We start from the raw sequence: 16,610 nt of genomic DNA on the forward strand, positions 1-16,610 counted from the left end.
TGTTTTTCCTGTAGTGATTCTCTCCTGCTTTGACCTCATCTCTCATTACTCCTCCAGTATTGACCACGGTTGATAGTAATGGCTGTAATGTCGCCCAAGAAACTGTATATGTTATGAACTGGGCTCCTAAATCTGAGCCTGCCCTGTAATAAGCAATATATAACTAGGGTGTCCCCACCCCCAATTTATCTGAACATTGTTTTTTTAAAAACTGATAAGGAAGTTCATTGCATTTGATTATTACGTATGTGATCAGTAGGTCTGATTTTGTTAAATTCGTCATAGAATGAATGATATAGACCAATCATGTGCATTTTTTGTATATAGGAACCCATTAGAGGACACACTCTGATTAAAAATTAAACAATGAAAGGTAAATCCACGAAATCATTTTTATGTCATGTTCAGGTTAGTTTAAGAAAACAAGTAACACCCAGTTTTTTTCCTCTATGCAGAAGGTATATCTCTGTGGACAGGATGAAGAGCATAAGCATTCCGAAGACTATGTCCTTTCATATAATTATGAAGGAAGAGGATCGCTGGCTGGCTCTGTAGGCTGCTGCACTGATCAGCAAGATGAAGAGGCGCTTGACTTTTTAGATCATCTGGAACCAAAGTTTAGGACATTAGCAGAAACCTGTATAAAGAGATAAATGTGCTGACAACAATGCAGAGAATTATTGCCCTTTCCACAGGATAACAACTTGAATACAAAATATTTTTATGCCTCTCTCCCCTCCACACACTTTTCTCGTGGGAATAGTTAATCAGAAGACATTCTGACATTAGGTTTGTCAGTATCAAACTTTCTATTCTTAAACCTCTGGATACTCTGTGCTATTTGACCTACCTACATGTGTACTGCCTTAGATTTACACCAAAAAGTATTTTTTTAAACCAAATGTACAGTCAATATTGTAGTCACATAACTTTTCAAAATAGCAACAGAGTTTCTAGTGTTCTCTGCATCTACCGTTACAGGGAGGCAAAATGCATTCTTTATCATTTTAAGAACTGAGCTTCAAAAATTTCTGGCTGTTTGGGTCTGGGTTATAGCAAGCATGGTTTGATTCATATGAATCTTTCCTTTAGTTTTATAGAAATAAACGCTAAATACTATTGCTGAATGTTAAAATAGTTATTCATTTCTTACATTCTTAAGAAAAACAGGGTTTCTAAGTATTTTTTAAAATGGGATCTGTAACAAAATTTGCAGCCAGCCATGACCTTTTCTAGAATATTCCATACCCCCCTACAGTCCCAGTTTCCCCAAAACACAGCTTATTGTGGCTACTGAGCAGGCATGCATTGGGCTGATTTATTTCTCCCTCTACATTTTTCTTTTTAAGCATATTCACTAACCTGATGAGTACCTCCTCCTTGAGGATGGACAGTGTTGCTTTGATTATGTAATGATTGATACTCAGAGAATGCGTTCATTATTAGCAGGGCTTTTTTTCATCCTGAACTCGCCAGAATTCAGTTCTGCCACCTCTCAGGTGGGCGCCATTGCCATTCTATGAGAATGAGGGAGGTGTTCGTGGTGTGTTCCGGCACCTCTTTTTCTAGAAAAATAGCACTGATTATTAGCATATATGTAATGGCAGAGGGGAGCTGGCCCTGCGAACGCTAATATTGCTTTAGCATACATGAATGGAGCACAGTGGTAGTGAGGTCATTCCGTGCAGGTGCACTGGCAAAGCTTACCTGGCACAGCTCCAACCTCACCAGCTGCAGTGATACTGGTGTTGAGAGGGCTACGCTGTATGGACTGCTAGGTGAGTTTAATTAGGCCAAAGCTCCTAAATTAGTAAATAGAGATGGAAGAGAGTGAAATGTTTTAATGTATATATGTACACATTTTTCTTTGTACTGAATTTTTGTGTTCACCAAATCTGACAGCATTAGTTTGTATGTTCAAATCCACTGGAGGAATAAGTATAGAAATTAAAATGTGACATTGAAAACATTTGCCAAGGCCACAGTTTCCACCCAAAAGACTTTAGATTAATTCAAAGTATAATACTTGTATTTGCCACTCTAATACAGCTGAGTGTTAAAATACTACGATAGGAACTGGAGAAAATTGCTAGTATTCAGGCACCACTTATTGTTGACTCCTCCCATCTCAGGAAAAGTGGGGAGCTGAACATTGGAGCAACAAAGGTATGATCTGTGCTGATTCTGTGTTATCACGTAGTGTCTGGTGCTTTGCACTTAACATACATGAGTGTGCCTATTGTATACGGTTCTGATGGAATAAACGTTGACTGATCTTTTTAATACATCTGTATACATACAGTTTGTTTGGGAATTCAAGAGAAATGTATTGGAAATTTTGAACTGTAAATAAAGGGAAGGAGGTGTGCTGTAGCTGCTGTTTTGATGTTACACATCATAGTCTTCTCTTTAATCAAGTGGATTTAAAGATATGCATTTAAAAAACTGATTTTAAAAAAGCATAAAAAAGATGTTGTTTCTTTGCTAGAAATTAATTGACCTAAAATGAAAGGCTTTTATTCTCATCAAGTTGGTATTTTAGGCTTTTCTTTTGTGCTTTATTATGCTCATGTCAGTGCCATTGAGCAGAGAATAACGAGTTTGATTCTTCTGGTGCAGTAAGGATCTTAAACACTGAAGATCCTGTTACTTTTGTGAAATTGGTATATAGTCTATTTTAAATGGGGTTTTTTCCTAGTACCTCTCATATTAGTCTTCTCGCCTTTTATGCAATAGACATATTTCTCTAGATCTCCAGAATCCAGAGAAGATATTTAAAATGTTGCAAAGCATTACAAGGCCTTAACTTACCAATAATATAGCTTTTAGGTTCAGGGTATTTTCAGGGGTTGGGTTTCTAATGCACAGACTTCTGAAGTCACTTCTTCACATTTAACACTCACTGGCTTACATGGGTGTGTTATTAAAAAACAGGCCCTACTTTGAACATCAGAGCCCTTAACCAGTTTACAGGCCCTACTTTGAACATCAGAGCCCTTAACCAGTTTACAGGCCTTACTTTGAACATCAGAGCCCTTAACCAGTTTACAATCATGATGAAGTCTCATTGAAATAATTGGGATTTAATTTACACATGAGTACCTTCTTGCATTTGCTTTAGTGGGACATGGATGTCTGATTAACCTTAGGTAGATTGTAGCCCCCATACAAAAGACAAAGCAAAAGAAGTAAAAACTGATGGAACAGAAAGAAGATGAATGAATGGGCTGTATCAAATACTACATTCTTGGTATTTTTTTCTGGCAATAATAATGTAAAAAGAAAATGGAGAAATCATGGATTTTGTGGTTTACTTTTAAGCTTTGAGAAAAAGGAAAAACAGAAATACAGGCTTCTCTGTTTGATATATGAATTATTTGGAGTGTAAGATACAATGTATAAAGCAAAATCTAAGAGCAAATTAAATATATAGTATTCTGAACTACTTCTGCTAAATTGCAAGCTTGCAAAAGTAGCAGCTACGCCTTATTGAGTAAGAGTTTTTGTATGTCGGGCTAGCTTACCTATCAGTTTAAATCTGCCTAAGTAATGTTGCAATGTTAATGGGTGTTGCACTGAGTCACAACAGCTATAAATCTGATGCAGGGGCTTTTGCTGAAAAGAAAACACAGTATGGCATAAAAGTACTAACTGATGACCTATCACAGAAGGTTTCAGTTCAGCTCTTTCCCCTCATTTGTGTAACATTTAAACATCTAAGAAGAACCTGTTCAAAGTTATTGGAGAAGATGGAAGTCTCTAGAAAAATACTTTACTTTGAGAAGTTTTCTGTGGTTTTAAAATGGAGACCGGCTTTGGGTCCCTAATTTGTCACTATCCACCCCCCGCTAATCCTGAGTTGTGTCAGTGACTGTATTTATTGAAACCAAGGTAGTCTTACAAATCTATTTTGTTTTTTAAAACATTATAAATTGCAAAAAGCCAATTACAGTATAAACTAAGAAAAATGTTGCTATTTCTACTGGTTTTCTTCTAAATACGAAACACCATGAAATAAAATATGAACTCCAAATCATACACTATATTTTCTGTTTCCTTAATTTAGTTCATGTTTATAAAAGGAACTCTAGAATCATAGTGTTGGAAGGGACCACAATGGTCATCTTGTACAACTTCCTGAAATGCAGGAATCTTTTTGCCCAGTGTGGGGCTCAAACCCATGACTCGGAGGTTAAGAGTCTGATGCTCTACCAACTAAGCTATCTCTCTCTGATGAAGAGTGCAATCTTAAGTGGGGAATGAAGTAGTGGATGATATGCCACTAGCAAACCTTTGCTGGTTTGTGCTGTTGGGCAGGGGTCGGGTGTAGATTATCTATCTGCACACACATGTCCTGACCTTCTCAAGGCAGTGGATCTGGGGTTAGGATTGCTTTGAGCAGTTGGAAGTGAGATGTGCCTAGTTAAAAGCTTAACTTACCTGTAAATTTACTAGATGACCTGAGGCAACCCAATATCTCTCAGATCCCTAGATTACAACTGGTGGGCTAATAGTGCCCTCCATATTAATGCTGACACACTCTGTGTAAAGTCTTTTGAGCACGGAGGCAAAGTGCTGTAAAGTAATGCAACATATTAATAGGTAATTGTTTTTAGCATTTTGCACTGGGTTATTTCCTCTGCCTCTTCAACCAGCTACTCCCTATTTGCTTGCTCTGCTTTTGGGTACAAACTATTAGAATCCCAAAGATGACAAGTAGCTGTTTAAATTTAACAAAGCATTAATTTAACTATGTTATTTGTAATGTTTCTTTGTTACTACGGTGTGCAAATATGGTGCCTTTCCTAGCTGCATCTGTTTATCAAAGAGTCTTTGAGGACCAATAATGGTGGATAAGCCTCTCTAAAAGCCAGGGTGTCAACCACTACCCATCTTCCATTGCAGTGTGCAGCTCAAATGGAGCATAACAGACCTTGTTTGCATCCTGCATGAATCACATGAGTACCCTAGAATGTGGCCAAACACTTCTGTAAAATGCATCAAAGTTCTGTGGCAGTCTGCTTGAAATGGAAAGGGTGCCTGGTAGCAGAAATTGTGAGAACCCCTGTACCAGGCAATCCACAGAATTATAAAATTTGCTGGCCTGGAGAGATAAAAATGTAAAATAACATATGATTGTCATGTAAAGTTGAGAGATTTGTTTTAAGTATTTATAACTTTACAAGCTATAGGTGTATATCATATTTTATGTTCTTTGACTCAAAATGAAAAATGATTTGTTCTTCCCAATGACGTTCTTATCAAGAACTGTCTCATTATGTAAACATTTTGTTTAATTTCGTATCTTAAATACATTTTGTACAAGAGTAATAAAGTTGCTTTTATTTCAAAATCAAAGGGACCTACTATAGAATTTGCTTATTTCTGATGTGTTCTGTCTGATGCTCATTGGCAGGTACTGTTGCAAATATGGGCCAAGTTTCACCAGGGGCTCATTCATTGCCTAGTCTATAGCGCTACCTCTTTCTTCTAAGTTGTCCAGATGGCTACTAGTACCCATTTCACAGATGTTGGGCAATATAATATCCTTGTTTTCCAGATATAATGATTTACTAGGCCCAATTTCTAGCCACTGGCAACATGGTTGGGCAGTTTGTAAGTCCTGCAGGTTTTCTAGATCACACTTTTCATCACAATGTGATGAAATATTGGATATTTCCCAACTTTGTATAGTTCTATATCAGAAATACAATTGCTGCAACCTTAAATCATTCAGAACATAAAACTGCATGTATCCCAAAAACCTCAAACATTTGACAACTTCAAAAGTAGCACCACCTACTATATGGAAAAAAAAATATCAGTAAGTAGATAGGAAAAAATGTCTCTGCTTTGAAAGCTGTAATTCTTGATTAGTAGGATCTCTCCAGAGTAGGATCTCTGGACAATATCTAGTGCTGTTTACAGAATCCAGCAATACAAGCCTGATAAGGCATAATCAAAGGGACTTTTTAAAAGGGTTAAATCAAGACCTCAAGAAGAGCCAGGGGCCAAGAACCCTTTGGCTCATGCATCTGGGTGGGTACCTCCCACTTAAATACCTGAGGGGTGGGAGGAAGAAACACAAGCTCAGGATACAGACTGAAGTTCCCAGGTGTTTCCCTTCACTTCCACACCACACCAACTCCCCACTCCCTGAGTTGAAACGAGCTGTTCTGCTGAGGCAGCACTTCATAGGAAAAGCATAATGATGCTGGCATAAGATCTAGCGATCTGCCAAAACTTGTCCTCCAAGTTCTCCAGGGTTTTCTTCTCCTGCTTAAAGAGGCTTCTGATTTTGTTCTCTGCCTCACTTGCAGGGTGTTTCAGAATTCCTTTATAAATATGGCGAGACATTCACAAGGATTCCCTTCTCTATGTTGGAAATCCTACATGTAAGTCAGCTTGCTTTAGGCCAGAGCTTTCCAAACGGTGTGTCGCGACACATAAGTGTGTCGGCTGCAGTGTGTAGGTGTGTCGCATGAATGCTTCCCATGTTCTTTCTGCGGCTGGAAAGGAGTTTAACCTCTGGTTTGCTAGTACAGTAGTACCTCGGGTTAAGAACTTAGTTCGTTCTGGAGGTCTGTTCTTAACCTGAGGTACCACTTTAGCTAATGGGGCCTCCTGCTGCCACCACCGCACGATTTCTGTTCTCATCTTGAAGCAAAGTTCTTAACCCGAGGTACTATTTCTGGGTTAGCGGAGTCTATAACCGGAAGCGTCTGTAACCCGAGGTACCACTGTAAAACTGCATTACTGTGTTGTGAAATTATGCATGTCTAAAAAGTGTGTCACCAATATGAAAAGTTTGGAGAGCTCTGCTTTAGACTAGTGCCAATCATACATTAACCTGGGAGTCTGCCCTGTGTCTCCCATGACAGGCCTTGCTGGTGCATTTTTGCTCATAAGGTCAAACTGAATGCCTGAAAAAGGGCAAGAGTCTTACAAAAAACCTTGCTACAGTACCACAACACAGTGTTTCTATGTTGCAGCTGCGATCTTACATAGGCATTTTAGTACAGTCAAGGATGCAAGACAGAACGAAGAACCGAAGAGTTCTTTTCAAACTCTTGTTTGTGTGAAGCACTACATGAAGCAGTATGTGCAACACAGTGGAATGACTGAGAAAAGAGATCATCAGACAAATACAGAATTCCACCAAGAAATGAAATAAGTCATATATAAATCTACCAGACTCTGTTTCAGAGCGATGCATTCTTGTAAAACATGTTCTAAGATGCAGGTATCGGTACATGCTTTTTCATGCTCAGCATGATTCAATCCTGTCACCAGAGGAAAGGCACATGGGAATGTTCAAACATGTTTTATCAACCCAAATGGTTGCACTGCAAAGTTTCTGAGCAAGGGTTGCAAAACACATTTCAAGATGACTCACTTGCTGACAAGTTAAAACAGACTCAAAGGAATGAGCAACGGGCGTGAACATTGAGCAACTAATTCTACCCACTGCCACGTGAGATTTTTTTTTTAATCAAAGGCATTTTTTTTAAACCTTAAATTATGCCAGTTTCTAAGATTCTCATGTCAATGCTAGGTCTGGGAAACAGGACAGAAGACCAAACATATTTCTGGCTTTCAGCAGAATCTGGGTGTGGAAGAGTTCAGAAAGACAAAGAGAGAAACTGATGCAATTTTGCCAACTGAGCAAAGGGAGGAGACCTTCTGATGTATATATACACGTGCGCACACACTAAATTTATAGACTGAAATTAGCATAGACATCTTCGCCTTAGCTTGCTCAAATGCAAATGGGTATCATTAACACCCCTCTCACTTTCACTTCATCAGTGCCAATATATCTTACTCTATCAGTGTTTTGCTGGCTCCAGTAGTGGTTTCGGGTGCATATACATAAGTTCCCACTCACAATACCTTGAAAAGAAAGCTCCACTTTTAGGGATCTGACAATCTGGAAGCTTGTGTACAGCCTGGTCTGGACTGGGTCACATTATCCCATCCCTAATCCCAGAGCAGTATGTTCACATGTTCAGGATCTTCAGAATCTGCCTCTGGATACTCCGGGGCGGATGCTGCCTGAGCAGGTTCTGGTGGCAGCATAGTGCCCTGCTCAGTTGCCTCCTTTAAAGCAGGCAGATTAGAGATGGGGGAGCATTAGGGATAGAAGAAGAAGAGTTTGGATTTGATATCCTGCTTTATCACTACCCGAAGTAGTCTCAAAGTGGCTAACATTCTCCTTTCCCTTCCTCCCCCACAACAAACACTCTGTGAGGTGAGTGGGGCTGAGAGACTTCAAAGAAGTGTGACTAGCCCAAGGTCACCCAGCAGCTGCATGTGGAGGAGCTGAGATGCGAACCCGGTTCCCCAGATTACGAGTCTTCTGCTCTTAACCACTACACCACACTGTTTGCATGCACACTTATCAAAACAATACAGGGATGGAAACACAGCCATGCTTTGAAATTCACACTTCTCTGAATTTAGCAATGCACTTCTCCAGCCAAGTAACACACAAAATTGCATATAGTGGCATGAAGTGTCCATAAAAATGCACATATAAGTAGGAAAAACAAACAAAATGTCATTTTAGGTGAAATTGCTCTGCAAAAATGTGTCTCCACCTGGTGTTTGGGGGTTCAATCTAAAGTAACTGCAAATACACATACAGGGTGGGATCCGATTGATGCTGTTGCACTATTGGAAGGGTGAGCCAGTGGGTGCCTCTGCTAACGGAAAAGGGGAAGAGATTTATTTATTTTTGGCCAATTTTCTTTCACCTGGTGCCCCCTAAATTTTCCCCATGCAGTTAGAGGACCTTCCAATATGCAAGGGCATTCATGAGATCCCACCCACTGTCACTTATACATAGCAACAGAAGGCCAACAACAATGTAAGTGGTGTTGAGGCATCTTGGTCAAGCCTATTCTCAAGGTCTGGGTTTACTTGCTAATTCAAACCTGCCATCTTGCAGCTGAACCAGTGGCAGACAAAGAATACATACTTGTAAGGAAACCAATTCATTGCTGGAAGGCTACATTGGGAAGGTAAGAACAGGACGTGCATGGATATTAAATTAGTCTCACACACTGAAAGTGTTCCCTTCAGGGCAGTGCTGGATGGATCCACATTTATGCAGGTAGCATGTGATGAATCTTTCCTAGATTCAATCTTACACCATTTATTTCAGAAGTATTTTGCTTTCAGACCGTTTTCCAGGTTCATATAAATTCAGTAAAATGATAGCTCATGTCGACTCAGAGTAAGAGATACATTAGCACCTTTGAGACGCTCCTCATTACTGCTGCAAAAGGCCTGCTTCGTATTCTACAAGCTGAATATTCCACAAGGAAGCCATTTCCATGCAGAAAATATTATATAACTTTTTTTAGGCCATCACATATGATGAGCGTACCTCATTCTTTCTATTATAGACTCCCAATGTGCCAAAAGCAGATAAATGTGTATTATACACATGCAGTATTCATGCAATTTTCTCTGCAGAAGTTAAAATTCATTGGGTGTGAAATGGGGCTTAATGCAACGCTGGGAAAAGCCTTAAAGAGTTATGCAACCACAGCTCTGCCCATACATGCTATTTTTTCTTCTTGTTCAGCAGCTGTATAAGCCTGAGAAAAAGCTATTGACTGACAACATGCATGAGCAAATTAATTGGATGGGAGGGATAGTTTCTTTCTCTCTTTTTTAAAAGACACATATTTCTTCCTAAGTGAGAACATTTCTGAAGATACCTTAAAGCCAGTGTGGTGTAGTGGTTGAGAGCTGTAGTCTTGTAATCTGGGTAACCGGGTTCGCGTCTCCGCTCCTCCACATGCAGCTGCTGGGTGACCTTGGGCCAGTCACACTTCTTTGGAGTCTCTGAGCCCCACTCACCTCACAGAGTGTTTGTTGTGGGGGAGGAAGGGAAAGGAGAATGTTAGCTGCTTTGAGACTCCTTAAAGGGAGTGAAAGGCGGGATATCAAATCCAAACTCTTCTCTTCTTCTTCTTTAAAAAATTTAGAGGTAGTCAAATAGTATGTATATTAGCTCATACATTAAAAAAAAAACTTTGTAGCTTCACAGTGGCACTCCTTTTCTGGTACCCATTTGTGTTCTTTAATAGGTGTTACAGACCTCTGAAAGGATTTAAAACACGAAACTGTCCAAATTTTTTCCTATGGAGTTATGAAGAGCTCTCGTTTTGCTGTTGTTAAAGCAGAGAAACATAAGATTTTAAAACATATGAAATGAAGCTTTTAACTTTTAAAAAAGTACAACTCAACCCTTTACTGCTGCGTTTTAAAAAAGATGAAAACTATTAATACAGAATAAAAATATCCATTGCTCTGCAGGCAACAGGTGGGATTGTCTCACTTGTTGTAAAGCCCATGGATCAATATAGAGCTGTAGGGTACAGAAGAGTACAGAAAGAGCGGATTGAAATGAGGCTTCATCGAGGCCCTGTTCCAGTTGAGATGGATTGTTGACCTGGGAGTGGGGAAAGACTCCCAAATAACTCAACTTCACATTGTTACTCACCTGCCCCAAACTGATACCCCAAGCTTCCACATGTATATGCAATGCCATATTCTTTGTACTTTATACTTTACATATTATATTTACATTATGAAAATTAAATTTAGCTATTTTTTAAAAAATCCGCTGGGTCAAGATGTTATAACAGTTTCTCTGAATTACATATGAAACATATGCCCTGTAAACGGTACAGAAGCTCCGATAGATAGTCTACTTGATGAGACCCTGCAGAGCTATTCTTCTCGAACAGAAATTTTCCACAATAGAAATATAATCTGCTGAGCCTATTTAGCTTAGGACAAGGCTTAGACTTCATAATTCATAGCAGGCAAAGTAGTACAGCTGCAAAGGCAGTAGGCTTTCAGAAGTCAGACCCTACTAAACGTCCTTTAAAGGGATTTCTTTCAGTCAAAAACAACAATTGCCTCATCTTTAATTTGAGTGATTTGTGCATTAAGGTAAAGTCAGCATTGTACAGATGACTGGTCACACATACTATCTGCACCATATGTGGGGGGCCTTTGGCTCACGAGATGTCATTGAACTACTACTCTTATCATCCCTGGTCATTGACTATGCTTGCTGGGGTTGATAGGAGTTGTAGATCATATAAACAACATATAAATTAAACAAGAGAAACACCTGGAACTCCTATGTTGGTCTATGCATCCTGCGGCTATCTTTCCAATGCTAACTGAAATATACTCGGAGTCCTGTAGTGATTTCATGCTCTTTATTGCAGCTAGTAAAATAGTGATTGAATTGCCCCCCAAACCTCAGGCTTTTATATACATTATTTACACAATGAGTCCTGTCTGATTGGCTGATTCTGCTTCCCTCCTGGAGCCTGGTTGGTCTTTTCCTGCAGGCCAATCAGTTGTTGCATTCTAGGATCCTACCAGCCTAATAGGCTGATTAACTTCTTCCTAGAGCCTGATTGGTCTTCTCCTGCAAGCCAAGCAGTTGTTGCATTCTAGGATCCTACTTGCCTATTGTTCTTGGATCCTAGGTTAGTACATAATACCAACTGTGGCATCTGACCTGTGGATTTCAAACCAAGGCACTGGGATCCCCAGGCTTGCATGTTTTATCTGTTGAGAATATATCCGAGTTTATGATCATCATAATTTGTGTTGCACCAGGTTGCTCCAGCCCTTTTTGGTCATGTTTACTGACAAATGAATTTGGAAATATGTATGAAATTCTGCAGTTGTTTTTCTGACATATTGCATCTGGCATCCAGAATTTTTGCATTCTATAACGTACACTGCATTCCTGGGCTTGCAAGTGATAGTCTATCATGCCTGTCAGTCTGTGTTGGAAAGTGGCAGTTTTCCAGTTTTAATGGAGGTGGCCGTCGTCTGTCAGATGTGAATACTGCAAAGAAATCCACCACTGGTTTATTGGAATGTGAAGAGAAAAAATGGCTGGATGTTTGCAGACAACAACCTAACACCACATGTTCTTAATGTGGAAGATAATATTTAAACTTTTGATTCTTAAAACAAGCAAGCAAAAATAAAAACAAATGAAAACAATCAAAAACTTTCCCCCACTTGGTTAGCAAATGTTATCTTTGGGAGAGTTCTTTCCATTTTCATCCTACTGAGGTCTATCACACTGGACAGCATGCTTGGTTGGAAAGCCAATGAAATTAGAGATAAAGGAGGAAGCTGAGAGATTTAGCTAAGGTTGAAATCCTGAGCATGAATTCTAGGGAGTAGGTCCTATGACACTCAGCAGGACTACACTGAGTAAACGTGCTTAAGATTGTGCTTGCTTTATCAGTTATTTATATAACCTTTTTTGTTTGTTTGACTGCATCTTGCTAAGCTCCTGAGAAGCATTGTTTAGGGTACCACACACCCCTGATCATAGATTTAGGGAACACTCTAAAAAGAACTAGAGTTTTTGTGTGTGGAACTAAATGCGGTGAATCCTTTTATTTTTATTTTTAAATGAACAAATTAGCTTAGCCCTGAAACAGAATTTCAAATAATTTAGTAGAACTGAATGATGATTTTGTTAAGTATAGTTAAGAATATCCTAAAATTATTGAGTGGCCTGGGTGTACCACAGTTTGCCAGTCTGCACACACTGTTATAACAAGGGTTGGCCACAGGATGTCAGCACATAATGCAAAGTTGAAGGCTTCCTCCCCCTTCTTGCTTTCCAAAACATTATAGCCATGACTAAAAAAGAAGAGTAGGTATATGCATGACCACACACACAAAATTGTGAACCGTGAGTCTGAATAACTTATGAGCAGAATTGTAAATTCATTACCTGATACTAAAAAGCCCAAAGTGAAGGACTGGGAGAATAGTTCAAATCAATATGTCAAATTCCGAAACTCAAATTCCAGACCTTTCCAACTGCTTCCTTTTTCATCCACCTGAACTTCTACTAGGTTCTTTACCTCACCTTCTACTTTGACATGTTCCTTCAGCTACCCTCACACTGGGAATCCTGCTGTTCCTTAATTTCCCTGCCTTTGGTGACTACTCCTCAGTCAATTTCTTCAGCTCCAGCCCTTACCACAAACTCTCCTATCTATATGTGAGGTATTATTCCCATAAAAACTTGAAACCTCCCTTCCCCTTGTAGAAGTAGACTAAAAATCTCTGTTGCAAGTCCATCTCTGAATTGCTGTGATGTCACAAAATGTGTGCAGCTTAGCCAATAGGGGCCAGAGGGCCAGGTACATAAATGAAATAGAATACAGATTCCTGTTTTGATGGCAACATTTTCAGTTTTACAGTATCATTTTTGTTGTTTGGTCAACTGAAAAAAGGAGATATGGGTACCTATCACTAGAGAGATAAGAGCACAAAAATAAATGGAGAGGCAAGCAGCCACATATATAAGGAGGGCTCTCAAAAATACCACAGGCCATTTTCAAGCTCCTACTGACTGGACACTGGGGGATGTATGGGACTGACTAGCTGGTTAATTTCATCTATTTTGTTACTGGATCTCTCATGCTTTCTGCCAACTCACTCCCATGGAGTTGTACACATTAACAGAGTCTACGTGAGCACTGCTGCCTCCATGCTTGCATGGCAGCACACAAACACAGACATGAACTTCTGTGGAGTCTGTTGCTGGAGGAGATCACATCACAGGAATCAATGGGACATGAAAGCAGAAGCACCGGAAGAGCTTTTTTCACGTCTCACCTTTAAGACAGAACATCCAAATGAACTGGAGTTATATACAGAGAATCATGCTGCTTTCAGGACAAAAGAAAACGAAAACACCATCACAAAGATGGAAGATCTAGATAACTCTCCCTTACATAAAGCAAGGAAGAGAAAGTTACTTTCTCAAACAGATCCAGGCGCACATTCCCTTTTGCCAAACAATTAGCCCAACTGTAGGGAAAGATAAAACCTGGTACACAAAGCCTGGTACACAAATTTGACTTGTACATAATGGGGTTTGAAACAATGAAATAGGAACCTGTTAAGCAAGCTTCTTCAGAACTCTTCATGTGGGTGTTGAACAAAAGGGGTGAAGGGGGAGAGAGTGGTTTAACCGCCTCCCTTCCCCAGTTGCCAATTGATAACAATATTGAACTGGAATGAAGGAGGAATTTTACAGACAAAATTTTAATCCCTCATGGTAGATGTCTGATTGTAAGACTACAAGAGCGCTGAAGACAATGAGTGGCCATTATATATTTTATAGTTTCTCCATGTCTCTCTTAACATTTTATTGGGAACATGGTGCATTGCATCAAAAAACCTTTAAGTTGCATAATCTGTCAACCAAAAGAAGCACTATTATTATCACTACTACTACTATTACTCACTTATTTCACCATTTTCAATGGCTTCAATTATTATGCTACCACAGCAAGCCAATATATAGGATGTACTGCCATCGTGTGGTAATTTCATGAATCTGCAGAACAATAACATGTAAAACCTACGTATTTTGTCCAGTATTATTTTAGTAGATCCACAATATGTATGTAGTACTTTTTTTCTAAAAAAATGTTTGGAGGGTACTCTCATTTTTACTCAAGAAAACTACCATTTTATAGTTCAGATCAGGGAAAATAAATAGAATAAATGGACAAAAGTACAAAGATTCACAAAATGTTTAGAGGTATGCTTACCCCTGCCCCCCCCCCAAAAAGCATTGTGTGTATGTATGTATGTGGGTTGCTGGTGTGTATTTGAATAATGGAGCTGATTTCTCATCTCCATCTTTCTGTGTCTTTGTCACAGAAAGAAACCGTCAGTCCAGGTAAGGGGTTTTTTGGTTGATTGTGCTAATTTGTTCTTAAACTGCATTAACTACCTTATTTTTCTGTAACAGCTGGAATTCCCTCTTGGAGTGCCATTTAGGCTTTGTACCTACATAAAAAAATTACCTGAAAATATTGCAGCTCTGTGGTAATACATGTTTGTGTAGTGTATGATAAGAGACACCTGCAGGCTTGGTAAAAAAGAAGAAAGGAAGGAAGGTTTTCTTACTGTATTTGTAAGGGGGGTAACCCATGAAACACGGTCCAGGAGTGGTCCAGAATCCAAAGGTTCTGTTGGGAGGCAGTCCAACAGGGCCAAGGCAGGACACGAGGCAGGAAACTAGGCAAGGACAGGTGCAGGATCTAGCATACAACAATGTTGCTCCCACAACCTGGGGCAGGGTCCGGCAGCCTTTTATCTTTGTTGGGGTAGTGGCCAGTCCTGATCCCCCGGTGACTCACCTCCCTGTTTTGCCCAAAGGTGAGCACTCCTCCTGCGAGTACTCAGGTCTCTCCTTCTCTCAGACCTTAGTCTCTGCAGCTCAGGAGACTTCCGAGGGTTACTAGACTCAGGGGCGGCCTCAGCCTCCCCTGACCAAACCGGTAGTGGAGCAGCTGTAAGTGATGGCCCAGCTGGAGGCAACAAGGTAATCCCCACACCTGGAGCCAGGGCAAGCTCAAGCCCCTGACTCGGCCCAGCTGATGTTTGTTGCGGGGGAATAGACTGGGACTATTCAGGATCAGGCCTCAGACTTGGTTCAGATGATGCCTGAGGCAAAGGATCCGGTGCAGATGGAGTCTCCTCTGCTTCCAAGTCCAAGCCCAAGTCCCAGGCCATCACAGTATTTCAGAATAATTAGGCCAAAGTCATGTCTCAGATATTAAACAAATTCTCTTACTTAGGCAGAACTACACCACCCCCTTCAAATATGTGTTACATAAAATGATGGTTGCTTATCAGTATCTTTCTTTTGCTAAATAAAATAATCATCTGGTTGTTTTGTGTAAATAGTCTCATTGAGCTGTATTTTTCTTCTCCGCTGTTCCTTTCCATCATAGATATATATCTTTTAATATATAAGATACAAGAACTCAAATTTACCACTTATATCTGCCCCTGTTTATTCATCACTTCCTTGAGAAGAAAAACTCAGACTAAGTAACTGGTTCAGATCTCACTCTTCAGTGTAAGAAAATAAAAACAATTCTAAAAATTATCGATAAAGTACCACAGCCCTCATCAGAGACAACTGCATGCCAAAGCATAAGGAAGGTGGCTTAGTGTTCTCAAGACTGCTAAGGGGCCAAACAAGATGTTTGCTTAATACATAGTATGTAGGGTTGCCATATTTCAAAAAGTAACATTCCTGACAACCGCAAAGTTGTTGCTTTTTCCATCGCATTGCCGTACATCCAGGTTTCCCCTGACATTTTGCAGATTTGCCAAAATTCTCCCCAGATGCCATTTTTACACCGGAAAACCAGGACATGTCAGGAATTTTCCTGATGTATGGCAAGCCTAATAGTATGCAGCTATGCAGGAAAACTCTGGTCCTAAACCTCTACTGTCTTGCAGGATATTTTTGGGAGAAGAAAAGGCTGAGGAGTAAACCTTACACAAACCAGGAATACAGTCCCTAAGGCAGTTGGATGGTACCTTGCACACCTCCTTCTGGCAACTCCTGCAGCTAAGCTGGTGCTGCTTTCCTTTGGACATCAGCAAAGCTGAGAGAGGGGTTTTGTTGTCTGGGCAGCCCAGGACCTTCATCCTCATGGCTCAATGCAGCAGTTTGACTTCATCCCCAGAGGTGCACTCCATTGTCTCTCAAGGAAGACAGATGC

The 16,610-nt window shown here is 40.0% G+C and overlaps 1 protein-coding gene across 2 annotated transcripts in view; it reads left to right on the forward strand.

The window, feature by feature from the left end:
* Positions 1-5,358, forward strand: part of LOC310682621 (desmocollin-1-like) — a 28,495-nt gene extending 23,137 nt beyond the window's left edge. The window contains exons 16-18 of one of the 2 annotated variants that reach the window (XM_083451606.1): positions 328-373; positions 456-2,965; positions 3,045-5,358. In XM_083451606.1, the coding sequence (XP_083307732.1) occupies positions 328-363 (36 nt within the window). In that variant the 3' untranslated portion in view covers positions 364-373; positions 456-2,965; positions 3,045-5,358. The remainder of the gene's footprint in view (positions 1-327; positions 374-455; positions 2,966-3,044) is intronic. The other variant, XM_083451605.1, reaches the window with a different exon arrangement.
* Positions 5,359-16,610: the final 11,252 nt, after the last annotated feature.

The sequence above is a fragment of the Podarcis tiliguerta genome, assembly GCF_965153285.1.
Source record: "Podarcis tiliguerta genome assembly, chromosome: 7".
Classification (NCBI taxonomy): Eukaryota; Metazoa; Chordata; class Lepidosauria; order Squamata; family Lacertidae; genus Podarcis; species Podarcis tiliguerta.